This window comes from Kogia breviceps, chromosome 2 (genome assembly GCF_026419965.1).
Source record: "Kogia breviceps isolate mKogBre1 chromosome 2, mKogBre1 haplotype 1, whole genome shotgun sequence".
NCBI lineage: Eukaryota > Metazoa > Chordata > Mammalia > Artiodactyla > Physeteridae > Kogia > Kogia breviceps.
Window position 1 is genome coordinate 147,758,508 of NC_081311.1, and position 27,372 is coordinate 147,785,879.

Here is a 27,372-nt window from a genome sequence, read left to right on the forward strand (position 1 = left end):
TTTGAGGGGTGTGTCTGTACCCTTGGATTTGTTTAGATTTTACTACCTTTCCCTCAGATCTGTAGCTTTTTATGTGACTGAAAAAACAAGAGTCCTGGAGGCTTATCAAGAATGTCATTGTGTGTTTTACTGGAGAACTTGAACTCTACCATGCTTGAATAAAAAACCAAAATAACAACAAAGAGAATGAATGACACATTCCCTGAGACTTGATGAAAGCTAGGACATTGGGAAGTTTTTGTACCAAACAGAAGGATAAATAAATACAAGTACTAAACTAACATTTGTTCACAGGATGAAGCCAAAGTAGAGGAAAGAGACAGCTACTTCTGTCTTAAAGAGTTAGCTCTCTTCCGTGCCCCAGAAACAAAACTTCTCACACCCAATATTCCCACAGCCCCATATTTCAAGTTTGACCTTAAATTCTACCTTCTCCATGAAACTACTCCAGCTAAATCAATTTCTCATTTCACCTGAACCTGCCTATTGTACTTTCACTATCATCAGTTTTCATCTGGGGACCTAATTAATCATCCAATGCCTTGATGTTGTGATTTCACTGCTTCATGGGTCTCCTGGGGTCATTTCCCCATATGTTATTACATATTATAAATTTCTAGAGGCCAAAGATGTCTCTTCTGTTTCTTTTGTGCCTCCCCACCCTGCAATGCCAAGTACAGAGCCAGGAACACAGCAGACAGGGAGGCCAGTCCAGCAGAGCAGAGCCATCATGGTGCTACACAACTAGACTCCTGCGAATCCTCTAAGATCCACGGCTGTAACATTGATAAGAAATTACAGAGTGGTCCTTTTCAGTCAATTGATAAGTCACATCCTTACAACTCTCAAATGAGTGGGATTTTATACTCCAGCTAATGGCCGAGGCATTAGCTGGAGTATAAAATTAGTTCATTAGTTTCCTCATTTGTAAAATGGGGATTAAAAATAATAGTAGCTGATAATCATTCAACACTTACTATGTTGTGAAGCACTGTTCTAAAGTCTTTAAATGTTTTAACTCATTGAATCCTCACACACACCTTATTAGGTAGGCACTATTATTACCCCATTTTATAGGTGAAGAAACTGAGAGAGGGCAAGAAACTTTCCCAGAGTTACACATCTACGCAGCAACCCTGGGATTCACATCTAGGCAGGCAGAGCTTACGTGCTCACCTGCAAGGTGTATTGCCTCTCATAAAATTTACCCCTCATGATTATTTTAAGGATTAAACAAATTAATAGTTTTTAAATATTTATTAATACTTGATATTAAATATTAAATATTTTAAAGTGGTTGACACTTAGTAAGTACTCAATAAAAGTCCATGGTATTATGTTTATACATATGTCATAATTTAGGCTTCAAAACTCTACAACTAATTTAGACAAAAATGATCTAGATAATAACAATATATGCTGACACAATCTCCGCCCAGAAAGAAGCTTACACTCTTAGGAGAAATATATATGCGTGTAGAAAAACTAAGCAAACCGATGTTAAAAGTGACACTAACTGATGAGGAAGAGCCCATCAGACCTGCAGGTGGCAATTGTGGCTTGCCCTTGCCCTATCCAGCGTCTTATCACGTAGGTCTCTAGGTAGCTCCTTTTATCAGGTACCCAAGATGATTCTGGTGTAAATACTCATAAACCGCACTTTCAGCACATTTATATAGGCCACACTTGAACAGGTACCATAATAGAGTGTGCGACTATACTTATATAAAGAGGTGCTGATTGAGAAGCCCAGTGGAAACAAGTGGAGAGAGATGGGCCCAATGTGGGGCTGGAGCCCAGGGAATGCTTCCCAGAGGACGGGTACTTAGCATTCTAAAGCAAGGACATCAATAATTCACTCGGAAACTCTTCCTCCAGCTCAGTTAAAAGAAGAATAATGACACAAATCAGAAAAACTAAAAGTATGAATAATTTATCAGTTCCACCCTGTTCTCTTAGGAGCCCAAATGTTCTGTACATTAATAACTGAGTCTTCTTAAAACCCTCAGAACTGTTGTGAGCAAGAAGAGCACGGTATGTGAATACCATTAAATCATCACTATTTTCTTTACCACAGTCCTTTTTTTTTTTTTTTTTGGATAGGATAGGTGTTTTTATTTACATATACCAACAAACAAAAAAAACAAAACAGCTTTCCTTCCTGCTTGCCATTTGCTTCCTTTTGTATGTCTCAAGGTCCACTCAGGAGTTAAAGTCCAAACCCCGAAAGGAATCCTGGGAGGAAAACAGGTCCAGAAGCTGCAGAAGCTGCTGCACATTCCTCCAGATACAGGGAGGGCACCCGAGGTTGTGCCTCCACAGAGGGGCTGGTTGCGGTGAGAACTGGAATACTGTTAGGGTTTCTCCATGGAACCTATGAATGCAGTTGTCTAAGTGAGTCTCAGAGGTACTGAACAGTTCAGGTCTGAAGGCAGAAATCCTCTTAGGATTGTTTACAGCAAGTTTCTTCTTATACCAATAGGTGACCCAGAGGCAAGGTCTTAACTGGGGTTTTTATTTTTAAAAGCCTTCCCTTTCCACTCTGGCCTGATGCCATTATGTGACAGCTTTCTTTTTCTGAATTCTTAACTGAATTGAAGCAGATCTGATTTCATGCCCATCCTGCTGGGAGCAGTCCCTTTCTCATATTTTGCCCATTAGTAGAAACAGGAAAGACTGGTAGATAGCTTGAGTTTTTTTCACTGGGTTGGTTTGGCCCCATCACCATAGTTATATCTCTGACCACAGTCATTCCAGCTGATCCTTTAACAGGTCTGTAAGGTACCAAAACAGTCACTAGGGTAGCCCAGAGATTAGTAAGGTTTATATTTACATCTCCCGAGTTTTTTAAACAGACTGACTTGCACAAAGCTGGATTATGGCATTTTACCTCAACTTCACCACAGCTATTATGAGAAGAAATATTGTTCTAAGATTTTTAATTAGTTGCATCCTCTCTTAAGGCTTACTCTCTCACTCCCACTACGTATCGAATTCTTCAATTAAGATTATCCCTTAATTCTTACATCAGAAACCCAGAAACCAGAGTTGCTTTCTACCTCTTTAATTCTCCATAAGGCATCAGTATTACACTATGATATATGAATACGTATGTGTGTGTGTATGTGTGTGTGTGTGTGTGTATATATATATATATATATATATATATATATATATTTGCTTTTTTTTAAAGTAGAAATTCTCTCCTCATTCACCTGTTTCATACAAAGTAGGTGCCCAAGTAGGTAGTTAGAAATTAAATCAAGGCCACAAAAACTTCCCACTGAAGATCATTAAAGAGAAAAATCCTTTCTTCCTCTTATCACAGCTGATCTTTGACACATGCCAGGTAAGAAAAAAGGAATCACGCACAGTGATAGGAAGACTGGACCTCTCCCTCTCTGGGTTGCAGCTGAACTTCTATTGGTGGTCCTAGTTAAATATATAACTCTTCATTTGTTCTAAGCAAGTCCTTCTTTCGGCTTTCCTTCAAACAATGCCTTTACTCTCCCACTAGAGTATGAGGATTTAGAGATTTCGAGCAGCAAGGTTCCAGTTGGGTAGCAGTCTCTTTAAATCGTGTGTTGGCTATGTAGAGAGAGGGAAAGTTATGGGAGAATGGCAGGGGAGGATGGTGAGAAAAAGAGAGAAATGTATCTTCTTCTTTGGGAGCACTGGAAGAAAGCAAGCTTTTCAAAGTCGTTGCCAGTATCTCATGAACACCCAGGATGCTACCATGATGAGGGCAAACACTGGCACCAGCACCCCAGTAATGGACATACCACTTGGCTCCCCTTCACTGTGATGTCCTATAGGCCCATTCTGCATCTGTAACCTGTGCTGCACTCTCAGGGACACAGCATAGCCTGCATTACGAAAGAGGTCTACAGCATCCTGGTGCAGCAGGTTCTTTAGGTCTTGGCTGTTTACCGAGAGGATCTTATCACCCTCCTGGAGCTGCCCATCCAGGGCTGCAGCCCCGTTCCCTTTGATGCGGCTGACGGAGATGCCACTGTCATTGGAGACATACTGCTGATCTGTGCCACCGACAATGTTGACGCCCAGCCTTTAATCTTCGCAGCATCATAACGGATTTGTGAAAACTCATGAAGACCAAAAGAACCTCCAACAATCAGCAACTTTCCTTTGCCTCCCAGTGCAGGGCCCTTCCAGATAGGTCTCTGCCAGGCAAAAGCAATCCCACAGTCCTTTTTCACATGTTTCCTTTTTTACTACACAGAGATGAATGGTTCCTGAAATCATGTAATGGATACATGTATTCACTCATTCACTCATTCATTTATTCATTCTACAAACACAATTTGTTAAATATCTAATCTACACACAGTGCTATAGGTCCTAAGGGGAAACACATTCAACAGTCTAATGAAGAAGACAAAAATGAAACATAGACGGTTTTCCATGAAACAGATAATATAGTAGAGGTAGGTAGTCTACAAGTTGCAGAGAGGCCTCAGAGGAGAATGTGGTCAATAGCATAAACGGGGAGGATTCCAGACAGGTTTCAGAGAGCAATAATAACTTCCTCACTGTCAAATCTCATGGCACATTCCTCAAACACGCTGCTGCTTCCAACACTATCCAAAACTGTCTTGAAATTTCCCTTTGCCCAAATTTTGTGATGAGACCCTGATTATTTTTGCCTCTAACCTTCCATGGCCCTTTTCCAATTCCATTGATGGCACCACTATTCAAGCTTTTTAATGTGGTTGTTTGATGGTAGTTGTTTCTTCTGATTTGGGCCAGAGTTTCTTATTCTTTTTTTAAAAAAATAATTTAAATAATTAATTTAATAATTAATTAATATTCAAAATAGATACAGATTTTTTTTTAACATCTTTATTTGAGTATAACTGTTTTACAATAGTGTGTTAGTTTCTCCTTTACAAAAAAGTGAATCAGTTATACATATACATATGTTCCCATAAGAGTTTCTTATTCTTTACTGTGCATGAGAATTATTGCAAAATCTTTTAAAAATGTACAGGTGTCCCAGCATTCCCTTGACTTGGGTTTTGGGGCCTGGATATATGAGCCATGTGCTTTTTTTTTTTTTTTTTTAAGATTCTTATGCCAGTCAGGATGAGAACCACCTACGTAGGCTTGCCTACCTCTAACTGTCGCATGTGGAGACTGTTCATTTTCACATCATTCCCTCTCACCGGCTTCCTGAACTGCCTCAGTTCTGAGCCTGGAAACAGTCATCAGACTGAGAACCGTGGAGCATGAAGTCACCGTCCCAGACTTCTCCACCCAGGATACCATTTCTAAGACTACTTCTACTGGGACCATTTGTAATCTGAGAACTGCCTCCCACTCCTCTTGCCCTTGGTCACTTGTGAAAGACCCTCTGATCATCTATCCTCTTTATAATCCTCTCCCTGATTCCTTTCCTTCCAAGCTTCACCACTGTATCTCATGGAAATTCAGATTCATAGCAGACAAACTCTTCACTAATTCTGACACTCCACTACTTAAGTGAAGGCTGCTCATCTCCCCTAACACTGGTCTCTCCCACTGTAATGAAATCATCTCTCTCAATCAGCATCACCTTCTTACTTCAGTCAAATTTGTTGGAGAATGGCCTACTCTTGCTATCTCTGATTCTTCTCTTTACATTTGTTCATTCATTAAACAACCACAACTTAGTGTCCAGCATCATTGCTCCCCTGAAACTACTCTAGTAAGTGATACCAGTAACCTCCAACCTGTCAAATAGAAAGAACATTCCAATTAAAATGACACTCCTTTGGCAATTACGTAATAATATCAGGAGGACATCTACTTTTCTTATCTGACAGGCTTTAAGGTCTGGGATTATCATGGACTTTTCCCTCACTCTCTACATAAAATAAATGATCTGATTCTAAAATATCTTCTTCACAACTTATTAGTTTAATTGATCAAAAATATATTTCTATTATACATAACATACTGTGTTACCTGCCAAAACAGGGACTTTTATTTATTTATTTATTTATTTTAACATCTTTATTGGAGTATAATTGCTTTACAAAGGTGTGTTAGTTTCTGCTTTATAACAAAGTGAATCAGCTATACATATACATATATCCCCATATCTCCTCCTAACCCACCCCTCTAGGTGGTCACAAAGCACGGAGTTGATCTCCCTGTGCTATGCAGCTGCTTCCCACTAGCTATCTATTTTACATTTGGTAGGGTATATATGTCCATGACACTCTCTCACTTTGTCCCAGCTTCCCCTTCCCCTTCCCCGAGTCCTCAAGTCCCATCTCTACATCTGCATCTTTATTCCTGTCCTGCCCCTAGGTTCTTCAGAACTTTTTTTTTTTTAGATTCCATATGTATGTGTTAGCATACGGTATTTGTTTTTCTCTTTCTGACTAACTTCACTCTGTATGACAGACTCTAGGTCAATCCACCTCACTACAAATAACTCAATTTTGTTTCTTCTTATGGCTGAGTAATATTCCATTGTATATATGTGCCACATCTTCTTTATCCATTCATCTCTTGATGGACACTTACCTTGCTTTCATGTCCTGGCTACTGTATATAGAGCTGCAGTGAACACTGTGGAACATGACTCTTTTTGAATTATGGTTTTCTCAGGGTATATGCCCAGTAGTGGAATTGCTGGGTCACATGGTAGTTCTATTTTTAGTTTTTTAAGGAACCTCCATACTGTTCTCCATAGTGGCTGTATCAATTTACATTCCCACCAACAGTGCAAGAGGGTTCCCTTTTCTCCACACCCTCTCCAGCATTGATTGTAGACTTTTTCATGATGGCCATTCTGACCAGTGTGAGGTGATACCTCATTGCAGTTTTGATTTGCATTTCTCTAATGATTAATGATATTGAGCATTCTTTCATGTGTTTGTTGGCAATCTGTGTATCTTCTTTGGAGAAACGTCTATTTAGGTCTTCTGCCTAAATTGGGTTGTTTGCTTTTTTGATATTGAGCTACATGAGCTGCTTGTAAGTTTTGGAGATCAATCCTTTGTCAGTTGCTTCATTTACAAATATTTTCTCCCATTCTGAGGGTTGTCTTTTCATCTTGTTTATGGTTTCCTTTGCTGTGCAAAAGCTTTAAAGTTTCATTAGGTCCCATTTGTTTATTTTTGTTTTTATTTCCATTACTCTAGGAGGTGGCTCAAAAACGATCTTGCTGTGATTTATGTCATAGAGTGTTCTATGTTTTCCTCAAAGACTTTTATAGTGTCTGGCCTTACATTTAGGGCTTTAATCCATTTTCACTTTATTTTTGTGTAAGGTGTTAGGAAGAGTTCTAATTTCATTCTTTTACATGTAGCTGTCCAGTTTTCCCAGCACCACTTATTGAAGAGGCTGTCTCTTCTCCATTTTATATTCTTGTCTCCTTTATCAAAGATAAGGTGACCATATGTGCGTAGGTTTATCTCTGGTTTTCTATCCTGTTCCATTGATCTATATTTCTGTTTTTGTGCCAGTGCCATACTGTCTTGATTACTGTAGCTTTGTAGTATGGTCTGAAGTCAGGGAGTATGTTTCCTCCAGCTCCGTTTTTCTTTCTCAAGATTGCTTTGGCTATTTGGGGTAATTTGTGTTTCCATACAAATTGTGAAATTTTTTGTTCTAGTTCTGTGAAAAATGCCATTGGTCGTTTGATAGGGATTGCACTGAATCTGTAGATTGTTTTGGGGAGTAGAGTCATTTTCACAGTGTTGATTCTTCCAATCCAAGAACATGATTTATCTCTCCATCTGTTTGTATCATCTTTAATTTATTCCATCAGTGTCTATAGTTTTCTGTATACAGGTCTTTTGTCTCCTTAGGTAGGTTTATTTCTAGGTATTTTATTCTTTTGGTTGCAGTGGTAAATGGGAGTGTTTCTTTAATTTCTCTTTCAGATTTTTCATCATTAGTGTATAGGAATGTAAGAGATTTCTGTGCATTAATTTTGTATCCTGTTACTTTACCAAATTCACTGATTAGCTCTAGTAGTTTTCTGGCAGCATCTTTTGGATTCTCTAAGTATAGTATTATGTCATCTGCAAACAGTAACAGCTTTATTTCTTCCTTTCTGATTCAGATTCCTTTCATTTCTTTTTCTTCTCTGATTGCTGTGGCTGAAACTTCCAAAACTATGTTGAATAATAGTGGTGAGAGTGGACAACCTTGTCTTGTTCCTGATCTCAGAGGAAATGGTTTCAGTTTTACACCATTGAGAACAATGTTGGCTGTGGGTTTGTTATATATGGTCTTTATTATGTTGAGGTAAGTTCCGTCTATGCCTACTTTCTGGAGGATATTTATCATAAATGGGTGTTGAAGTCTATCAAAAGCTTTTTCTATGTCTATTGAGATATCATATGATTTTTATCCTTCAATTTGTTAATATGGTTTATCACATTGATTGATTTGCATATATTGAAGAATCCTTGCATTCCTGGGATAAACCCCACTTCATCATGGTGTATGATCCTTTTAATGTGCTGTTGGATTCTGTTTGCTAGTATTTTGTTGAGGAATTTTGCATCTGTGTTCATCAGTGATATTTGTTGTAGTTTTGTTTGTGACATCCTTGTCTGGTTTTGGTATCAGGGTGATGGTGGCCTCATAGAGTGAGTTTGGGAGTGTTCCTCCCTCTACTATATTTTGGAAGAGTTTGAGAAAGATAGGTGTTAGTTCTTCTCTAAATGTTTGATAGAATTTGCCTGTGAAGCCATCTTGTCCTGGGCTTTTGTCTATTGGAAGATTTTTAATCACAGTTTCAATTTCAGTGCTTGTGACTGGTCTGTTTATATTTTCTATTTCTTCCTGGTTCAGTATTGGAAGTTTGTGCTTTTCAAGGAATTTGTCCATTTCTTCCAGGTTGTCCATTTTATTGGCATATAGTTGCTTGTAGTAATCTCTCATGATCCTTTGTATTTCTGCAGTGTCAGTTGTTACTTCTCCTTTTTCATTTCCTATTCTGTTGATTTGAGTTCTCCCTTTTTTTCTTGATAGTCTGGCTAATGGGTTATCAATTTTGTTTATCTTCCCAAAGAACCAGCTTTTAGTTTTATTGATCTTTGCTATTGTTTCCTTCATTTCTTTTTCATTTATTTCTGATCTGATCTTTATGATTTCTTTCCTTCTGCTAACTTTGAGGGGTTTTTGTTCTTCTTTCTCTAATTGCTTTAGGTGTAAGGTTAGGTTGTTTATTTGAGAAACAAGGACTTTTAAATTTGAGTCTCTTTACTCTCACACTCAGAACTCTAGTCCAAGTTCCAATGTCTCCATAGACATCTCTTAACTCCAGTGGTTTTTCCATTCAAGTTCACCCTGTATATTGTTTCAAAGGTAACCTTTCTCAAACTCCATTTTTAGCAAACTTTCCCCTACTTTAAGAACCCACTCTTGGCCACAATCAAATCTAACTGCATAGCCCAACATGTCCTGCCTTTCAGCCCAAGCCCTTATCCTCCATACAAGTTTTGCCTTATCTCAATATTTCCTGGCAGTGTTCTTCATGTGCCTATGTGTATCTTGCTTACACTTGTCTCAACAGCTTTGCTAACCCATTCTCTGATCTGGAATGTCATTTTGACTCCCAATCCTTACCTGTCACTTGCTTTGAGATCCAAGTAATATTCTCACATCTTGGGCTGGTAACTCTTGCATGAGCCATCTGTCAGCACCTTGTATGTAGTTTTTCATATATTGATATTATCTGGCAATGGATATATTTTGAATATTATTCCTATCTCTTTAAATAAATTAGAGTGGCAGTGATACATAGTGACATAAGCTATTGTGGAACATGGGCAAACGCCACTACTGAACTTGTTTAATCATCTGGTATATGTGAATATATCCTTGATGTAAGGATTAAATACCTAATGCTAGTATGATGACTGGCACATAATAGATGGCCAATAGGTAGTAAACATTATTGCTTCTGCAAGCCTTTCAAGGGGTAGGAACTTGTTCTCATTTTGTAATGTTTCATGGCCATAAACCTTTGTGCACCCAATTCTGATCTGTGTACACAGAGGATGACCTATAGCTATATATTGGGTCCCTAAGTCAATGATGAAAATTCTGGTAAGTATGGTGAAATTCTATGTGTAAGTTTAGCTAGTTGTCTTGTAGAAATATAAACCTGAATTATTAAAAGTAATCTCTCACAATGACTAAAGAATTGGCCAAAATGGGAATTTCAGGATTGAAAATGTTGTTTGGTATTCCTGTGTTTACTTAAACTTTTTTGCAGGCCAGTTGTAAGTCTCTGATAATATGGAAAACTTTATTGTTCTTGAAAGAGAAAGAAAATCCAGAATTTAAAATTATTTGTCCTCCTCATCTTGATGAATTATCCAAAACTTTTTCCAGGGGGGTGGCTTAGTTCTGAAAAGCAGGACTTACCAGAGATTTAAATCTTTACATTTATATAAGTAAGCATTTACAAACCGTGTATGTCCTTCTCCAAGTACAAAACACTAAATGACAATAAAAACTGGTGGACCACTCAAGTTACTAGAGAATAGTATTTTTTCAGTAACATTTGCATCCTCTCTTTTGTTTATTATTCAGAATTTAGGCCATCACCTACAACCATAAAGGAAAACTAGTCATATGTGAAATACTTATAAATGAATTAAGCAACACAAAGAAAAATTCTTTGTTAGTCCAAGTTTTATAAATATGCTAACAAAAAGTATATCCTTGCTCTATATTCATCACTCAAGTAACAAAATATACAATCTTTAATGACCTGTTAACCAACATGAAGCAAAATTAACCAAGGCATATTAACAGAATCCTTTCAGCTGTTTTTAGAAGCTGAACTGCATTTGGCCTCCCATGTTATTAGCACTACTAAGCAACAAAACCATAAGAAGTCCACTGAGCAATATCTGAGCAATGTATGAACAAGGAACAACAAACTAATTACATATAAAATCATTAACAAAATGTGCAATAATGCTTTCAGAACTCACAACCAGACAATTCACCATTTAATTACTGCCTTCTACTGTCAGCCTTTCAAACTAGATTAATATTGATACAAAGCTTTCTTTTCATTCTTTCAAATTGCTTATGTAATTTGTTTTAAAGAAATTACTCTTTCAAGTAAAATCAATTGCAATAGCTAAAACACATGTGCAGATGCAATTACACTCCTACATTTAAAAAAATATTACACTGGGAAAATTATATCTACTCCTGTGAAAGTATCTAATAACACTGCTTTATTAAACACCTTCAAAAAATTGCCATTAGAAATATTTTGGCCTACTTTTCTTTCATTTCTTGTCCCTGAAAGAAATCTCATCTCATAATTATCCTTTTCAGATTCTCCATACATTGGCTTGATTATAAGCAGACTTCTCCTGAGCTAAAAAATAAACTATTTTCATTCCCAGAAGATTTAACCTCCTTTAGTCTGTAAATATTCACTGTCTAATACAGTAGCCACTAGCCATTTGAAATGTGGCTAGTTCAAAATGTGATGTGCTGTAAGTATAATGTACACACAGGATTTTGAAGATTTAATACAAAAAATTAAAATATTGCATTAATAGTTTTTATAATGATAACATATTGAATGATAATTTAGATATATTAGAATAAATTAAATATATTACTAAATTAATTTCACTCTTTTTACTTTTATTATTGGGTGAGTTTTGGTAATTTGTGGCTTTCAAAGAATTGGTTCATTTCATTTAAATTGTTGAATTTATGTGCACAGAGTTGTTCATAGCATTACTACATTATATTTTTAATGTCTGTGGGGTTTATAGTGATGCCCCATCTTTCATACCTAATACTCGTAATTTTTGCCTTCTCTCTTTTTACCTTTCTCAGTCTGGCTAGAGGCTTATCAATTTTACTGACTTTTTCAAAGAATCATGCATTTCTCTGTTATTTTTCTGTTATCTGTTTCATTAATTTCTGCTCTTATCTTTATTTTTTACTTCATTCTGCTTGCCTCAGTTTTAATTTGCTCTTATTTTTCTAGTTTCTTAAGGCAAAAACATATATTGTTGATTTGAGACATTTATCCTTTTCTAATGTAAGTGTTTAATGCTCTAAAATGTACATTAGGCTATTAGAAAATTTAAAATTACATATATGTTCAATAAATGGTGCTGGGATAATTGGATATTCACATGTAAAAGAATGAAACTGAATCTGTATCTTACACCACTTACAAAAGTTAACTCAAAAGGATTAAAGACCATGAAACTCCTAGAAAACATAGGAACAAACTCCTTGACATGTGTCTTGGTAATAATTTTTTTGGATATGACATCTAAAGTACAAGCAACAAAATTAAAAGTAAACAAGTGGGACTACATCAAACTAAAAAGCTGCTGCACAGCAAAGGAAACCATCAACAAAGTGAAAAGACAACCTATGGAATGGGAAAATAATATTTTCGAATCATATATCTGAAAAGGGGTAAATATCCAAAATATATGAAAAGTCCTACAATTCAATAGCAAAAAAACCCAAATAACCCAATTAAAAAATGGGCAAAGGATCTGAATAGACATTTCTCCAAAGAAAATATATGAAAGGCCAACAGGTACATGACAAGATGCTCAACATCGTTAGCCATTAGGCAAATGTGAATTAAAACCACAATGAGAGCGGACGTCCCTGGTGGCGCAGTGGTTAAGAATCCTCCCGCCAATGCTGGGGACATGGGTTCGAGCCCTGGTCCGGGAAGACCCCACATGACGCTGAGCACTAAGCCCGTGCGCCACAACTACTGAGCCTGTGTTCTAGAGCCCGTGCACCGCAACGAATAATAGCCCCTGCTCACCACAACTAGAGAAAGCCCACGTGCAGCAACAAAGACCCAACACAGCCAAAAATTTAAATTAATTAATTAATTTTTAAAAAAGAAAAAAGAAAAAGCACAATGAGACATCAACGCACACCTGATAGAATGACCATCATCAAAAAGTCAAGAGATAATAATGCTGGCATGGATGTGGAGATAAGGGAACGCTTGTACACTGTTGGTAGGATTGTAAATTGGTACAGCCACTATGGCAAACAGTATGGAGGATCCTCAAAATGTTGAAAATAGAACTACCAAATGATACATTTCTGGGAATATATCCAAAGGAAGTGAAAACAGTAACTCAAAAGATATCTGCACCCCCAGGTTCATAACAGCATTATTTACAGTAGCCAAGACACAGAAGCAACCTAAGTGTCCATTAATGGATGAGTGGATAAAGAAGATGTGGTATATACATACAATGGAATATCATTCAGTCATAAAAAAAACAACGAAATCCTACCATTTGCAACAACATGAATGAAACTTGAAGGCATTGTGCTAAGTGAAATAAGTCAGAGAAAGACAAATAGCTGTATGATCTCACTTACATGTGGAATCTAAAAACAAAACAAACAAACAACAAAACTGAGCTCATGGATACAGAGAAAAGATTGGTGGTTACCAGAGGCAGAAGGTATGGAGAGGGGGAATTGGAGTGAGGTGGTCAAAAGCACAAACTTCCAGTTATAAGATGTAACATACAACACAATGTCTAGAGCTAACACTGCTGCATGATACGGGGGAAAGTTGTTAAGAGAGTAAGGGAGTTCTTATCACAAGGAGAATTTTTTTTCCTTTTTTCCTTTTCTTCTTTCTTTTTTTTATTGTACCTGTATGAGAAGATGGATCTTAGTTGAACCTAATGTGGTGATCATTTCACAATATATGTAAATCAAACCATCATGCTGTATGCCTTAAATTTATACAGTGATGTATGACAATTATATCAATAAAACTCGAAAAATAAATAAATAAAAGTAAATATGAGTTTGCATTTGTGGTTCACATTATATGTTTCTATTTATTGCTGCTCTAAGAAGTATAACACACTAGCAAAGTATTTCCTGTCCAACACATTAATAAAAGTTTAATAGCCTATGGGAACACTGAAGCAAAAATCTCAGGCTTTCAGAAAGCAGCTGCAACAGCCTTCAGTGGTTTGGGTTTCTCTAGTTCCAATTATGTAAATACTTCGGATATGTTTTGAGCTGAACTTAAAGTAAAAAAAAAAACCTGTCCTACGAAACTGAATCTAACAGCTCATGGTTCTTTAGAGTTCCCTCTCTACTGACAGGATAATTAGGATTTCTTTAAGAAAATCAGCCATTTGTATAACATGAGTTACTGGGCTGAACGGTGAGACTGCTCTCTCACCTTCTCTGTCTTCTCATTTCACTGGCTTGACCCAGTGCCTGAAATTTGTACCATAGAAGCCCCCTTACTGGTCCTCTGAAACCTGGGGCTTTGGTTTCCTTCCCACCACTGTGTCTGCCGGACCAAGCAGTTGGGGAGAACAGAGGGAGGAAAACGCCATGTGAATTTACAACAAGCTCAGGGACCACAGGTCCTCTGGTCAGAGAGGACCCCCTCTCTCAGAGATTCAGGCACCTGCCTGTTGCCTCCATCTTCACCATCACTGGGGGATTGCCTGGGCTGGGGCAGAGAAAATAGAAAAGCACAAAGCAAAAGCAAAAGAACAGTATTTCCTCCCTTTCTGTCTGACTCACAGAAGTCCTCTTTCTAGTGCTCAGATCTGAAAGAGAAGACTTTTCTGGAACTTTTTCTGTCCATATCTGATGCATACTTCAGAGTGTCAACTTGCTTTTGAATCCGAGCTGAGTAATATTGAAGAGAGAAAAAACAATACTGCTGGCTTGGTGGTCTTTGGAATTCTGGTCTCTTTCGCTAATCTACGTGCTAGTCCCTCCTTTTCAGCATCCTCAGCACACATACATACTGCCAAGGTTTATAGTTGTGTTTAATGGAGACAGGGTGGAGGGTATTTATTCCATCTTTCCTGGAACTGGAACCAGTATCCAAATTTAAGACATTAAAACAAAAAGACAAAATTTCTAATCTCACTCAACTCCCTGAACTTCAAATAAGTGTTAGGTGGGAGGTGGAGGATACAGGTAATTTGAAGATCAGAGCTAACCACAGAATCAGAAGTTTGATGTATTCTCCTGAGGACTAACAGCTAGATGAACTTGTCATGAGAATGATATAGCCAGGTTATTTGAAAACATCTTGAGTTTCACACATTTATACTTATAGTATATCTAACATAAGTCTAGAGTTTAGAAAAGATGCATTCTGGCTAAGGCTAATCAGGTAGGAGTCGTACTAGACTTAAAACAAATAAACAAAACAAAATCCCCTCATTCTTGGTTAAGTACAATACTTACTTATGGCTTTTCTGGAGCAGAAGTATCTGTTGCCTTCTGGATAGAATGAAAAAAGGTATATTTTTACCCTGACATTTAATCTAACTCAGTATATTGAAGATTGGGAGTGGGGGTGAGTGGGTCCTATGCTACCAGCTACCATCTTACCTCTGCTACCCCTCACTTATATTTCTTGAACTGTCAGAGTTCTGCCTTGTCAGTCCAAATCTTGGACCAAGACCCTCTTTTCATGACTAATAAGGACTATGGGTTCTACTCTCCATTAAAAGTTTTTGCTTGTAGATTTATATTTTAAAGGAATACTTTAAAAATAATTAACAGCTTGGAAACTACAGGCCTATGATCTCAAAAATGTTAGTTGTGATCCTGACTTTTGGCCAAGTTTTCAAATAGGAATATGTTGGTGACAAATCACATAAAGCCCATCCAACACTGGTTTAAACACTCACGAGTTCATCTATGTCACAGTAATAGTCCTAGGGCTCAGCATACTTTTCCACAGTATAAAAGTAGCATAAATAATCAGCTTATAAATTTATTCCCCTATTTTGGACATTGTTCGCTTTCCATTTAGGTTATTCTATCAAAAACATGTGAAAAGGGCTTCCCTGGTAGCTCAGTGGTTGAGAATCCGCCTGCCAATGTAGGAGACACGGGTTCGTGCCCGGGTCTGGGAAGATCCCACATGCCGCGGAGCGGCTGGGCCCGTGAGCCACGGCCGCTGAGCCTGTGCGTCCGGAGCCTGTGCTCCGCAACGGGAGAGGCCACAACAGTGAGAGGCCCGCGTACCACAAAAAAAAAAAAAAAAAAAAAAAAAAAAAGTGAAAAGATGCTTAATATCATAGCAAAGCATCTTCATATCTATACCCTTACTAGTTTTTTCATTTCCAAGGATGAATTCCCAGAGGTGAGGTTGCTGAGTCTCAGGATGTGAGCATTTTACATTTTAATGCTTGCTAGTTTCCAAAATGATTGTGTTAATCCAAATTCTCACCAACAGTATAGTAGAATGCCCCTTTCCTCACATTCTCACCATCACTGAATGTTATCAATATTTTAAAATTTTAATGGTGTACAAGCAATTAAAAATTTATCTTTTTATCATTATTTAGTTTCATTTCTCAGGCCATTATTGACATTGAGCTTCTTTTTACATGTTCATTGGCAATCTGCCTCTCTTCTGTGAATAGTCTACTTTTTATTTATTTATTTTTGGCTTATTTGTCTTTCTTATCACCATGAAGGAGTATAACCCTTTGACTGTCATATAAATTGCAAATATTTTCCTTCCAGTTCATCGTTTGTCCTTTAAATTGGTCAGTGGTGTCTGGAAAACTCATATTCTCCTCCAGGACAGCTCATAAATCACTTTCTCTGTCAAGCTTCCCCTAGTTTTCCTGGCAGAATTAGTCATTCCTTCCACAATATACCCATAATATTCTGTGCACACCCCTGTGTGCTGAATTATAACTACAAACTTTTTCCTCCTGATCAAGAAAGTAAATCAAAATTCAAGTCAAAGAGACTAACATTATAATAGATATCTTAGCATCTGATTTTCAGAATCATTTTTCCAAAAGTAGATCATTCACAAACTTCAAATTTTTCTTTTTATTTATTTACTTACCATACCATCTTTCATTTTAAATAATCTTAGTTCTGCTTCTCAACTATCTCTCCATGAAAACTCTTGTTTTCTTCTTCCTGTCTCTTTTCATTCATGATTGTTGCCTTCAAAATCCCTAGAGGATGCCGCCATTGCTCTTGCCCTCTGTTCCAGTTATCTACTGCTGTGTGACAAACCACTGCACATTCTAAAGACCTAAAATAACAATTATTTATCGTGCTCATGATTCTCAGGCAGGGCTCAGTGGGTAAGACTTGTCTCTGTTCCGCATAGGTCAGGTTGGAAGCCCAACCAGGTCTGGAGAATCAACTTTCAAGATGGCTCAAATGGCTCGCTCACAGGGCTGGCAAGTTGGTTGGCTGTTGGCCAGGATCTCAGCCAGAGCTGTTGCTGGGACACTCAGTTCTTCTCCACATGGGCCTCTCCATAGTGCTCCTTGACGTACTCAGTTGGTTAGGTTCCAGGAGCAACTATTTGAAATTACAGGAAGAGAAAGCAGCCAGTCTCTTGAGACTGGACTGGAAACTGGCACCACATCATATATGATGTATTCTTTTGCTCAAAGCAGTCCCAGAGTCTGACCAGTTTTAAGGGAATGAACATAGACCCCACTTCTCATTGGGAAGAGTGCCAAAGACTTTATGGTCATCTTTAATCTACTGTAATCTTCTTGTATATTGGGTCCTTCTAGAGTTGTCAAAAAAGTTGTCAGTATCTGCTATAACCAAGCCCTGCTCTGTTCCTTGCAGAAGTGTGGAAGATGCTTCTCTTCTTGTGGTCTCTGTGTCACTTGGTGTCCCAGCCACAAAGCAATATGATGAGTGCTTCATGTTTCCCACAGGCCCTTCAACATCAGCCAAGGAGCCCAACCTTGACTGCTAAACCAAGACAGGGATAAGATAGAGAGCATCCTTTCCAAATTTTGTACTCTTCAGGCTCTGAGCCAACAAAATTTTCTCCTTACAGAACTCCTTCCCCTCTAGTAAATCAACTCGCATCAACACTTCACTAAGTATGGACATCCTCTGAACTGCGGCTTAGCCCAAACTAGTAACAAATTATTATTTTTTTTTTTGTGCTAGGCGGGCCTCTCACTGTTGTGGCCTCTCCCGTTGCGGAGCACAGGCTCCGGACGCGCAGGCTCAGCGGCCATGGCCCACGGGCCCAGCCGCTCCGCGGCACGTGGGATCCTCCCGTACCGGGGCACGAACCCGTGGTCCCCCACATTGGCAGGCGGACTCCCAACCACTGCGCCACCAGGGAAGCCCTATCTACAATCTTAATGTGCCTTAACTCCATGTCTGAGAAGCCTATCTCATGGACTCTCTAGCCTCTTAAACCAACCTATCTTATAAAAACAATATTTTATAAGATTGCCCATGGCACTTTCCAAATACAGAGAATGCTATTCGAATTTTATTTCACTCCACAGCTCCATACTATTCACTGGAACTGAACATCTGGGAGAAGAAATACCCTGTACACTAGGAAAGTGTTAAGTCAGCCAGGGAAAATCACTGGGAAGTTTTGCTGTTTTATAGTTGTGAGAATACTATTTTTGTTTTTTAAATAGAAAAGTTCTCTATTCTCAAAAGCCTAAAAGAGAAATTACACTGCCCACTAGTTCCCACTCCCCCAGTAACCCTGCATTGTTCCTACATTGTTTCAGTGATCTTTGTCAAAATAATCAGTGAAAATATGCCAGGTATTTTACATGTATAGAACACTAAGACACAGATCCCTTTGAACCAAAGATCAATTAAGTGTTGGAATTTGGAAGGTGCCAATTAATTTCACCTCTCTCTCCTCAAGATTCCAAATCAACTGAGAAATAGACATCAAGGTCAGATATGGATCAAAATATCTGCTCTTATTACTGGTAAAGCTGGACTGGAGGGTGGGTTTGATTTGACTTTCTACTTTTTCTCTTTAAAAATCTAGTCCTTGTGACCTGCCTAAGGAGACAACTGGGTCTGAGGTATAGATACATACTTGGCTGCTCTCTGTAGGTTAGATTGTGGCCTTCCTCTTCCACATAGGGACATCTGGCCAAATCATGCAGAAGCAGAGAGAATAGAGAACCTGCAGCCCCACGGGTAGCCAGAGTCTGCAGAGAGAGCCTTTGAGGCTGGCTTCCCCATGGTGGCCACTTCTTCCCCTAGTCTCACCAAGTGCATAACACACCCCCCTCACTCCTAAAGGAAGAGAAGGGAAGAGAAGACATGGGTGAAAGCATCGTCCACAACATTTCTGAGAGAGTAGAATTCCCTAACTTGTGGGTCTATAGGAAAACACGAAGGAGAGGAAACGAATCTCCTATATGAAGTAAACATTTAGGGTAAAACGCTGCCATGACATAGATAATGTAAAATGATTAGTCCTCTTCCAATACTGTCCTAAAGGGTTCCATCACATTCACAACACACATGCTATAAAATTTTCTCTAATATGTAAATATATATAATTCAAGTCACACAGACTTACTTTATTAAAATACATTATTAAGACCATCATCAAGAAAGTGAAAAGATAATCTACAGAATGGGAGAAAATATTTGCAAATTCTATATCTGACAAGGAATTAATATCCAGAATATGCAAAGAACTCCTATAACTCAGTAACAAAAAACAAGAAACCCAATTAAAAAATGGGTAAAAGACCTGAATAGACATTTGTCCAAAGAAGATATACAATTGTCCAGTAAGCACATGAAAAGATGTTTAATGTCATTAGTCATTAAATAAATACAAATCAAAACCACCACAAGATATCACTTCACATCTAATAGGATGGCTATAATTAAACACACACACATACACACACAGAGAAAATAACAAGTTTAACCAGGATGTGAAGAAATTGGAACACCTGTACATTGCTGATGGGAATGTAATATGGCACAGCTGCTGTGAAAAACCTTTTGTTGTTTCCTCAAAGAGTTAGCATAGAAATGCCCTATGACTAGGCAATTCCACTCCAAAAGAATTGAAAGCAGGTACTCAAACAGATACCTGTACACCAACATTCACTGTAGCATTATTTACAGTAGCTGAAAAAGTGGAAATAACCCAAGTGTCCATGGACAGATGAGGAATAAATAAAATGTGGTATACCCATATATTTGAAAATTATTCATTCATAAAAAGGAATGAAGTTCTGATACCTGCTACAATATGGATGACTCTTGAAAACATTATATGCAAAGTGAAATAAGCCAGACACAAAAGGATACTACAAAATTCTATTTACATGAAATACCTAAAACAGACAAATTCATAAGGGCAGAAAGTAGATTAGAGGTAACCAGGAAAGGGAGGAGTGGGAGCCTTTGCTTAATGGCTACAGAGTTTCTGTTTGGGGTGATGAAAAAGTTTGGGAAATTGATAGCTGTGATGATTGCACAACATGCTGAATATAATCAATGCCCCTGAATTGTACACTTAAAAATGGTTGAAATTGCAAATTTATATTATATATTTTTTACCACAATAATAATTTTTAAAAATAATATATTCACACTAAATAGTCCAGTTTACAACAGAAAATCACACTATTCCTTATTTAAGGAATAAGTTTTAGTAAGACTTTAAACTTTACTACTAATATATTTTGACTATTCATTTCTAACTAAGTGAAGAGAAACAGGACAAAAATAAACATTTACTGGGTCAGAGATTTAGTCAGAATCAGGGAGTCGATAGATTTATGAGTCAAGTCAGAGGTGAAATTTTTCAGTTTTTTATACTTTAAAAGGTCATTCTTCACTGAATGCTAATATCATATATTAAATATAAATACAGGAGCTAGGGTCCAGAGGTTTTCTTGGTTCTTACAGTTGTAATTCCTTTGCACAATAGCAATGACGTAGTTACTTGCAAGATGGATACTGAGGGATAGAACGTTCTCAACAACAGTCGTAAGGCATTTCCAACCCCTCTTTTCCTCTTTGACCACCTGAGGACACAGTGTTGACAGTGGCCACAGACAGATCTTTATTACCTGCTTACATCTCCCTCTCCCCTCTCCTGAACTTCTTCTTTCTCATTAAAAATAATCGAGTCTGGTTTGGGAATCTAGATGCCTTTAGGGAATGAACGCTTTTTCTACATGACTATGTTTTCCCCACCGAAAATAGGGAAATAGTTTTTCTCTGGGCACTCCATAGGAATGGTTAAGTACCCTGCTGAAAGGAAAATCAGATCTCTGGGGTATAAGATATTACCAACATTAGAAACACTCATAAAAATTCTGTGTTTCCAGAATTTTTCCCTTTAGTCTAAATTAATATGGTCTGAGATATTTTTCTTTTTTTTTTTTTTTTTTTTTTTTTTTTTGTGGTACGCAGGCCTCTCACTGTTGTGGCCTCTCCCGTTGTGGAGCACAGGCTCCCGGACGCGCAGGCTCAGCGGCCATGGCTCACAGGCCCAGCCGCTCTGCGGCATGTGCGGACTCTCAACCACTGCGCCACCAGGGAAGCCCTGAGATATTTTTCAATGGAAGGCGGAAAATAGCTTTTCTATCAAATTAAACATCCAAATTTCTCTGATATATTATCAACAGCAAGCACTTCTATAAATATTGCATGTCTCCCCCAGATTTCCTTTTTAGGTGTTTAAGGGTATCTGTTATTATCATAATTTTTCAAATAAAGAACCTGAGACAAGAAAGTCTATCTGCTTTGCCCAAAGCAGAGTGGACTCAGCACAGAACTCCTACACCCTCCCGACACTCCTAAGAGTACATTCTTCTTCATAATTAGAACAAATCCCAGGGCCCTGTGCATAGGAAAAGGACTGGAATGAACATTAAATATGAAATATTATTGGCTTATTGAACTACTAATGTTCTTATCATTCAAAAAGCTCATATTAAAAATGACTTGGTACAATTTTCTGCTACAGGTTAAGATTGTACCTACCCTAACAGCATAATAACTAGTATATTGATTAAATTAGTGCTCTATCCATTTGAAATATGGAATTCACATTTTTCTTATTTAAAAAAGTATTTTGTCAGCAAATCTGAAACACACTTCAGACTCCTTGATTTTTTTTTAACCAAAACAATGCTATTACTTAACATTTCTTGGGGGTAAGTGGCTGGTTTGTTGGGTAAGGTGGGGTGGGAGAGGGTATGGGAGATAGACGTTAAGAGGTCATGGTTAGAGGCCTGCATGAAGCCAAAAGGCCTTTTTACTTGAGACCTCATGTTCTTAGATCTACGTGCAGAGAGGCAGAATGGTCCCACTATTCCATTGCTTGTTATGGTAAGATCCGCAATAGATATGAACCTTTGATTCATCCTCTCCCAATCATTTTTACAGATAAAAGCGTGAAGTCCAGAAGGCTAGTCCACAGCCAGAAGACTGGCATTAAAGGACAAGACTTTAAAATTGAGAATCACAAGCACCTTCTAAAGATGGATCCTGTTGATGGAAAACACTTTTCCAGCTGAGCTCCTGAATGGATGTAGGTATGCAAATTTGAGCATAGTTGTTAAGGAGAGATGAACTGCTCTGCTTACGAAAGAATTCTCCCTGGAGTTGTGGGCCTGGACAGGAATAGGGTTGGGGGGAAAGAGGTAGCCTGAGAGACCCAGACTGCTGTGAGCTTCCCCACCACTCACAGTTCCTCAGTGTACCCAAAAGTGCTAGCTGGGCATGAATTGCTAGTGGGACCTGGGGAAGGGATGTAGCTTCAAATCCAGGTTAACTTTAGAAACAGTCGGCAGGTACATATGAAAGGGCTGGGGACACAGGAGACCTTGAGAAAGTAAACCTCTGTGGATGGGCAAGAATTGCAAGGAAGTGTTGGGCTTCCACAATTCATAATATTGAGCTTTTTGTGTAGCAGCAAAACCTTGAATTGTTGGCCAAACAACACTAGAGTTAGCAGCACAATTAGTGCTAAAACATAGGTCTTTTGATTCCTGGTGCAATGACTGTTCACATCATCATGTGTTTTTTAAGATATACAAAGGACTTCCTGGTCACCAGGGATTTCTTCCTTGAAAGACAGCCCAGAGCCCAGAGCAAGGAGCTGTCTACACAGGAGAATAAATTCTGGATTCTAATAGCCCCCTGCTTCAGTACTAATTCTTTCTTCAACTTCTCAGTCTGATTTACCCTTTTACTTTTACTGCTGCTGTTGGTATATGTCAGAAACAGAACAGATCTGCCTCTAAATCTAGGAAGCAAGTGGAAATTCCAGCCTAGATGTCCAAAGAAGCCAGTAATATTAAAGTACTAAAGACACAGAACGTCTAGTCACTGCAGCCTTCTGAATCAAACCTCTTTGATCTTAGTGATGACATTCATTTGCCTAAGAGGGTTATTACTCACAGAGTTGGCTGCTGCACAGGGCTCCATTCTCAGACGGAGAAACCACTTGGAGTTTAACGTCTCACCTGTCACTGTCTTGAAATTCTTAACAATTTTATCTTTGTGTGTTTTATAAGTGAAGTCCAATGGGACAACAGAGGACGTGCTGGGGGATGGGAGCTTCATCTCGAGTGTGGTCCTGCCCTCCAGGGAGAGAATCTCTTTGCTATCCTGTCTGCTCCCCCGCCCCTGCTCAGTGACCTCTGTCATCTGCCCTGGCAGGGGTCAGGGCACAGCTCGGGAAAGGGTGGGGTTAGGCCCACACCCTCTGCACTGAGCTGGGACTGACGCCCAGTGCCTGTGAGGGGCTGCACCTCACACCACATATATCCCCGTGGCTGAAGGAGCCAGACATTAAATAGCAGATTAAAAAAACACCATGACAGGCCAAGAAAAAGCTTTTTCCTGATATTTGAACAGGGAGTCCCACATTTTCACTTTGCACAGGGCCCCACAAACAACATTCTTGTCTCTGATTAGATACCTTATCTGGCAATCTCAAACTAACGCTGCTTTTAGATTCTTAACTAAATAACCACAACATATAGGTAATAATAACTCTATTAAAACCATTCTTTGGTTTCAAGAACTCTTAATATTAAATATAAAATCAGATATTTTCAATAGCTCAAGAGGGAAAAAACCTCTATATTATTTTTGCCAGCAGGTCTCATTAACAATAGGAAGTTTGGATCTGTTGTTGTAGCTTGACAGTATGTTGCATGAAATGGAAAAATGATGGAATTTTTATTTTCCACTGAGGCAGCCAGGAAAAAAAAGGTACTTATTTCTCCACAGTGAAAATATTATCACTCCATATTTTCTATCACATTAGGGAAAGTTGAAAAAAATCTTGTTACTTCTCTCCAATGTTGGTGTTTGCTCATAAATAACTATAGTGTTTTTCCATTACCTATCTGGCACTATGTTAATCTGGCCATAGGCCAGTGGCATCAGGGGAATCAAGAGGAAGTGTAAGAAAGAGCTTTTTATTTCTTTTTAATTTTGTATCTGCTTCATATCTTAATATCTTACCTTGAGCTTGGCCAAAAGAAGTTCATGATCATGAAGAAGTTTTTTAGTTTCATCTTGATTGCTTCCAATTTCCAGAAGATTGGGCTGTGATTCAGCCAACTGAAGTTGTACCCACTTGCCACACTGAAAATAAAAATGAAATAAAATGCACTTTTAGTTCCTCTTGTTCCTTCTCTTTCACCCTTCTCCTTTTTTTTTCTTTTCTTTTTTTAAGCTTCCAGTTACACTGTGAACACTTTATTCTTTCCACAGAGATAGACAGGCCTCACGTAAATTGAAATAGAACAGGTCTAACATAAATCCATGCCCTGCCTTTCCTTCTTTTTTTCTGTGCTTAGGATACATTCCTTTCTCTTAGCATACTGGATTTAAATTCAAAATTCCCAAATGAGGAATATATGCAGTAGATTATGTATTATTGAAGAGTACAAAATTATAGAATAATTCATACACTTTTACATTCTCTCACTCACAAAACTGAACTCTATAAAAATAGTCATTTGAGCAAGTAGTGTGCAAACTTCACCAAAGGGAAAAGGTTTCATAAATGTAATTTAGGCTGATCAGTGTCTTTACACCGACCTCGCTGATTCACCCAGAAAGAATAAACAGCAGATGAAGCAACTGATTTTTCGCTTATTCCAAAGTTAAAACAATATTTTCCAAATTTTGTTGTTGAATATTCAATAAAGTATGTATAAAAATGTCAGTGAAATTAGATGTGTGACAACTGCTATCTGAATGCAGCCCACTTGTTTTCCACACTCAGGACCCTTTCATTGCTCCAAGATATAATTCATCATTGCATTTCCTAAGGAATTGCTTTTCGAAGAGAAACAACCGTTGAAGCAAGAGGAACCGTTATCAGACGTATGCACGTGGCTAAGTGAATTGCTGAAGAGAAATGAGAAATCACATGTCTATTCTAGATCATTAGTGCCCTGAGACTGTTTAGAAATGAGAAGTCCATATAGAGCAGACGCAGGTACTTCTGCTCCCTTCAGATGGACTTCCCATTTTGAATAGCTTGGTCATATGGATTCCCATATGGAATCCCATTCCATATGGGATGGCAGTGAACTAAGAGAGCTGGGGAGGGAGGATGCAGGGAACATTCTTAGAAACACAGTTCAGTTAAAATAAGAGTTTCCAGTACAATTTTAGAGGTTACTGTCAATTTACCTCTGATTCTTTTATCATTTACTCTGTATGCATTCTTCCTCATCCTATTCTAAGAAATGTTTCATATTTAAGGGAAAGGAAATTTAGCTTTCTTTAAAAACAGAAATTTTTCCTCTTTTCCCTCTGTGCTGAAATTTGCAGTTACTCAAAGCATCATAAAATCAAACACAAATGATCAATTTTGCTACATTTGCTTCAGGCTTCTTTCCATGTCCACTCATTGCCTTTGAAAAGAATAGAGGTCAAGGGACACGGCAGGGGTTGTGTTTATGTAGACTAAGTCTTAAGAGCCCTGGGGAACCAGCCTGGGTAGGCACACTTTGCATTCAGTGCTTCCAGAGTGAATCATTTTGCTCAATGTCCACTGCTGCTTTCCTCTTATGAATTGTCACATTAACATAAAGTCCGAAGCAATTAAGTGAAAGTAAACAGGCCTGTTGTCTATGCTTCTTACAAAAGGCCAGAAAAGTCATTCAATTAAGCTTGGTGAGGCCCTGAAAGTAACAGGCTGTGGTGAGTACCAGCTTGTTTGCTGAATTCCCTTCATTAAACACTGAATTCCTGAGGTGGTGAGTTGTCTAAATCCAAGCATAAGGCTTCAGGGATTTTTACAGGACATATTCATAGGAAATAAAATCATGGATGCCTTCTTCAACCTAAAGATGTGTGGTCCCCTTTGCAAACTGTTTGACGTAAAACATGCAAAAACCTTTAAGCCCCTAGTGACTTCAACTTCCTGCTGTTAAGGGCAAATTTGACACATGCCCTCAGCACTTTCCCTGGTAGGGTCTTAATTCCCCCAACCATGTGACAAGGATTTAGTAGTGTCTTTACCATGTCAGAACCAAAGCTGCAGAGGGCACGTGTCACAGTCTCTCATTAGGTGTTTCCTGCACTGCCAAAACAATGCCACCCCTTATCTGCTGGGACCCTCCTCTTCCCTCCTTCATCACATCCACTCTCAAAAATCACAGACATTTCCCAGGTCCACTGGACTCCAGCCTGGCAATCACAAACTTTTAATCACAAATGCTTTGTCTTTAAAAACCAAACTGAAAGTATATGGTAGAGTTTGTTGTTGCTCTTTAGAAAAATCAAGCTGCTTATAGATCTTTTCTGGCTAACTGAAAGAGAAACTCTAGCAACTGGCTGAAACTCAAGAGGTTTTTCTCTTAGTTGCAATTTAAGAAAGCAATAAGATGTACCTGCTGGGTTATTTTCTATATGCCGTGTACTGCCGATTGTGTGGAATGTTCTTTAGATTATCAGCACACAGCAAGAAGCACACAGCTACACAGAAAAACGAAGTTGTCAGCTTACCTTTATGATGGCTATAACGATTTTGGAGTCCCCAGCCTGCACAGCTACTGAACTGACTGTTGTCGTAGAAAACTCCTCACCAGGACTTCCTTGGCTGGACATGGTACGTTAGAACCAGAGTTTACTCTTTGGGCAGCCTCCGTACAGATGTGTGTCTGCTGGTCATTTCAGAAGGCAACCACCGGGGTTACTTGGATTCATTCAGGGCAAGAGCTCCCCTCACACTGATTACTCTGCCCAAAGGAAAGAACAGGAGGTTAAAAATAGACAACCCCATTGAGTTTATCATGAGAGAGAGAGGAAAGAACGGGAGAGAACCGCCACACCCCTAGTATGGTAACACTGAACGCCTGTTATTTTGGCTATTATCTTAAATGCAGAGGGCAGCTTCTAGCTCTCTATCAGCTGATGTTTGATAGCAAATGGAAAAAGAATTACATCCTCACAACCCAAATTACTTTAGCCACTGAATCTATACAGTTTTGGTGGGCTTTGAAACCAGCCAGTCATTAACCTGGGTATTAATCTTTTCAAAATTTTTGAAGTCTCCTCCATGCAAAGAAAACTCCCAAAAATGTACTTTAAAAATAA

At 38.4% G+C, this 27,372-nt stretch overlaps 1 protein-coding gene across 9 annotated transcripts in view; it reads right to left on the reverse strand.

Annotated features, from left to right (window-relative positions):
• CCDC141 (coiled-coil domain containing 141) overlaps positions 1 to 27,034 on the reverse strand; it is a 218,812-nt gene extending 191,778 nt beyond the window's left edge. For all 9 annotated transcript variants that reach the window (XM_067026390.1, XM_067026391.1, XM_059053584.2 and 6 more), the window contains exons 1-2: positions 26,782 to 27,034; positions 24,280 to 24,402 (exon numbers count right to left, since the gene is read on the reverse strand). In XM_067026390.1, coding sequence (XP_066882491.1) covers positions 24,280 to 24,402; positions 26,782 to 26,883 — 225 coding nt within the window. In that variant the 5' untranslated portion in view covers positions 26,884 to 27,034. The remainder of the gene's footprint in view (positions 1 to 24,279; positions 24,403 to 26,781) is intronic.
• Between the last annotated feature and the right edge of the window lie 338 nt (positions 27,035 to 27,372).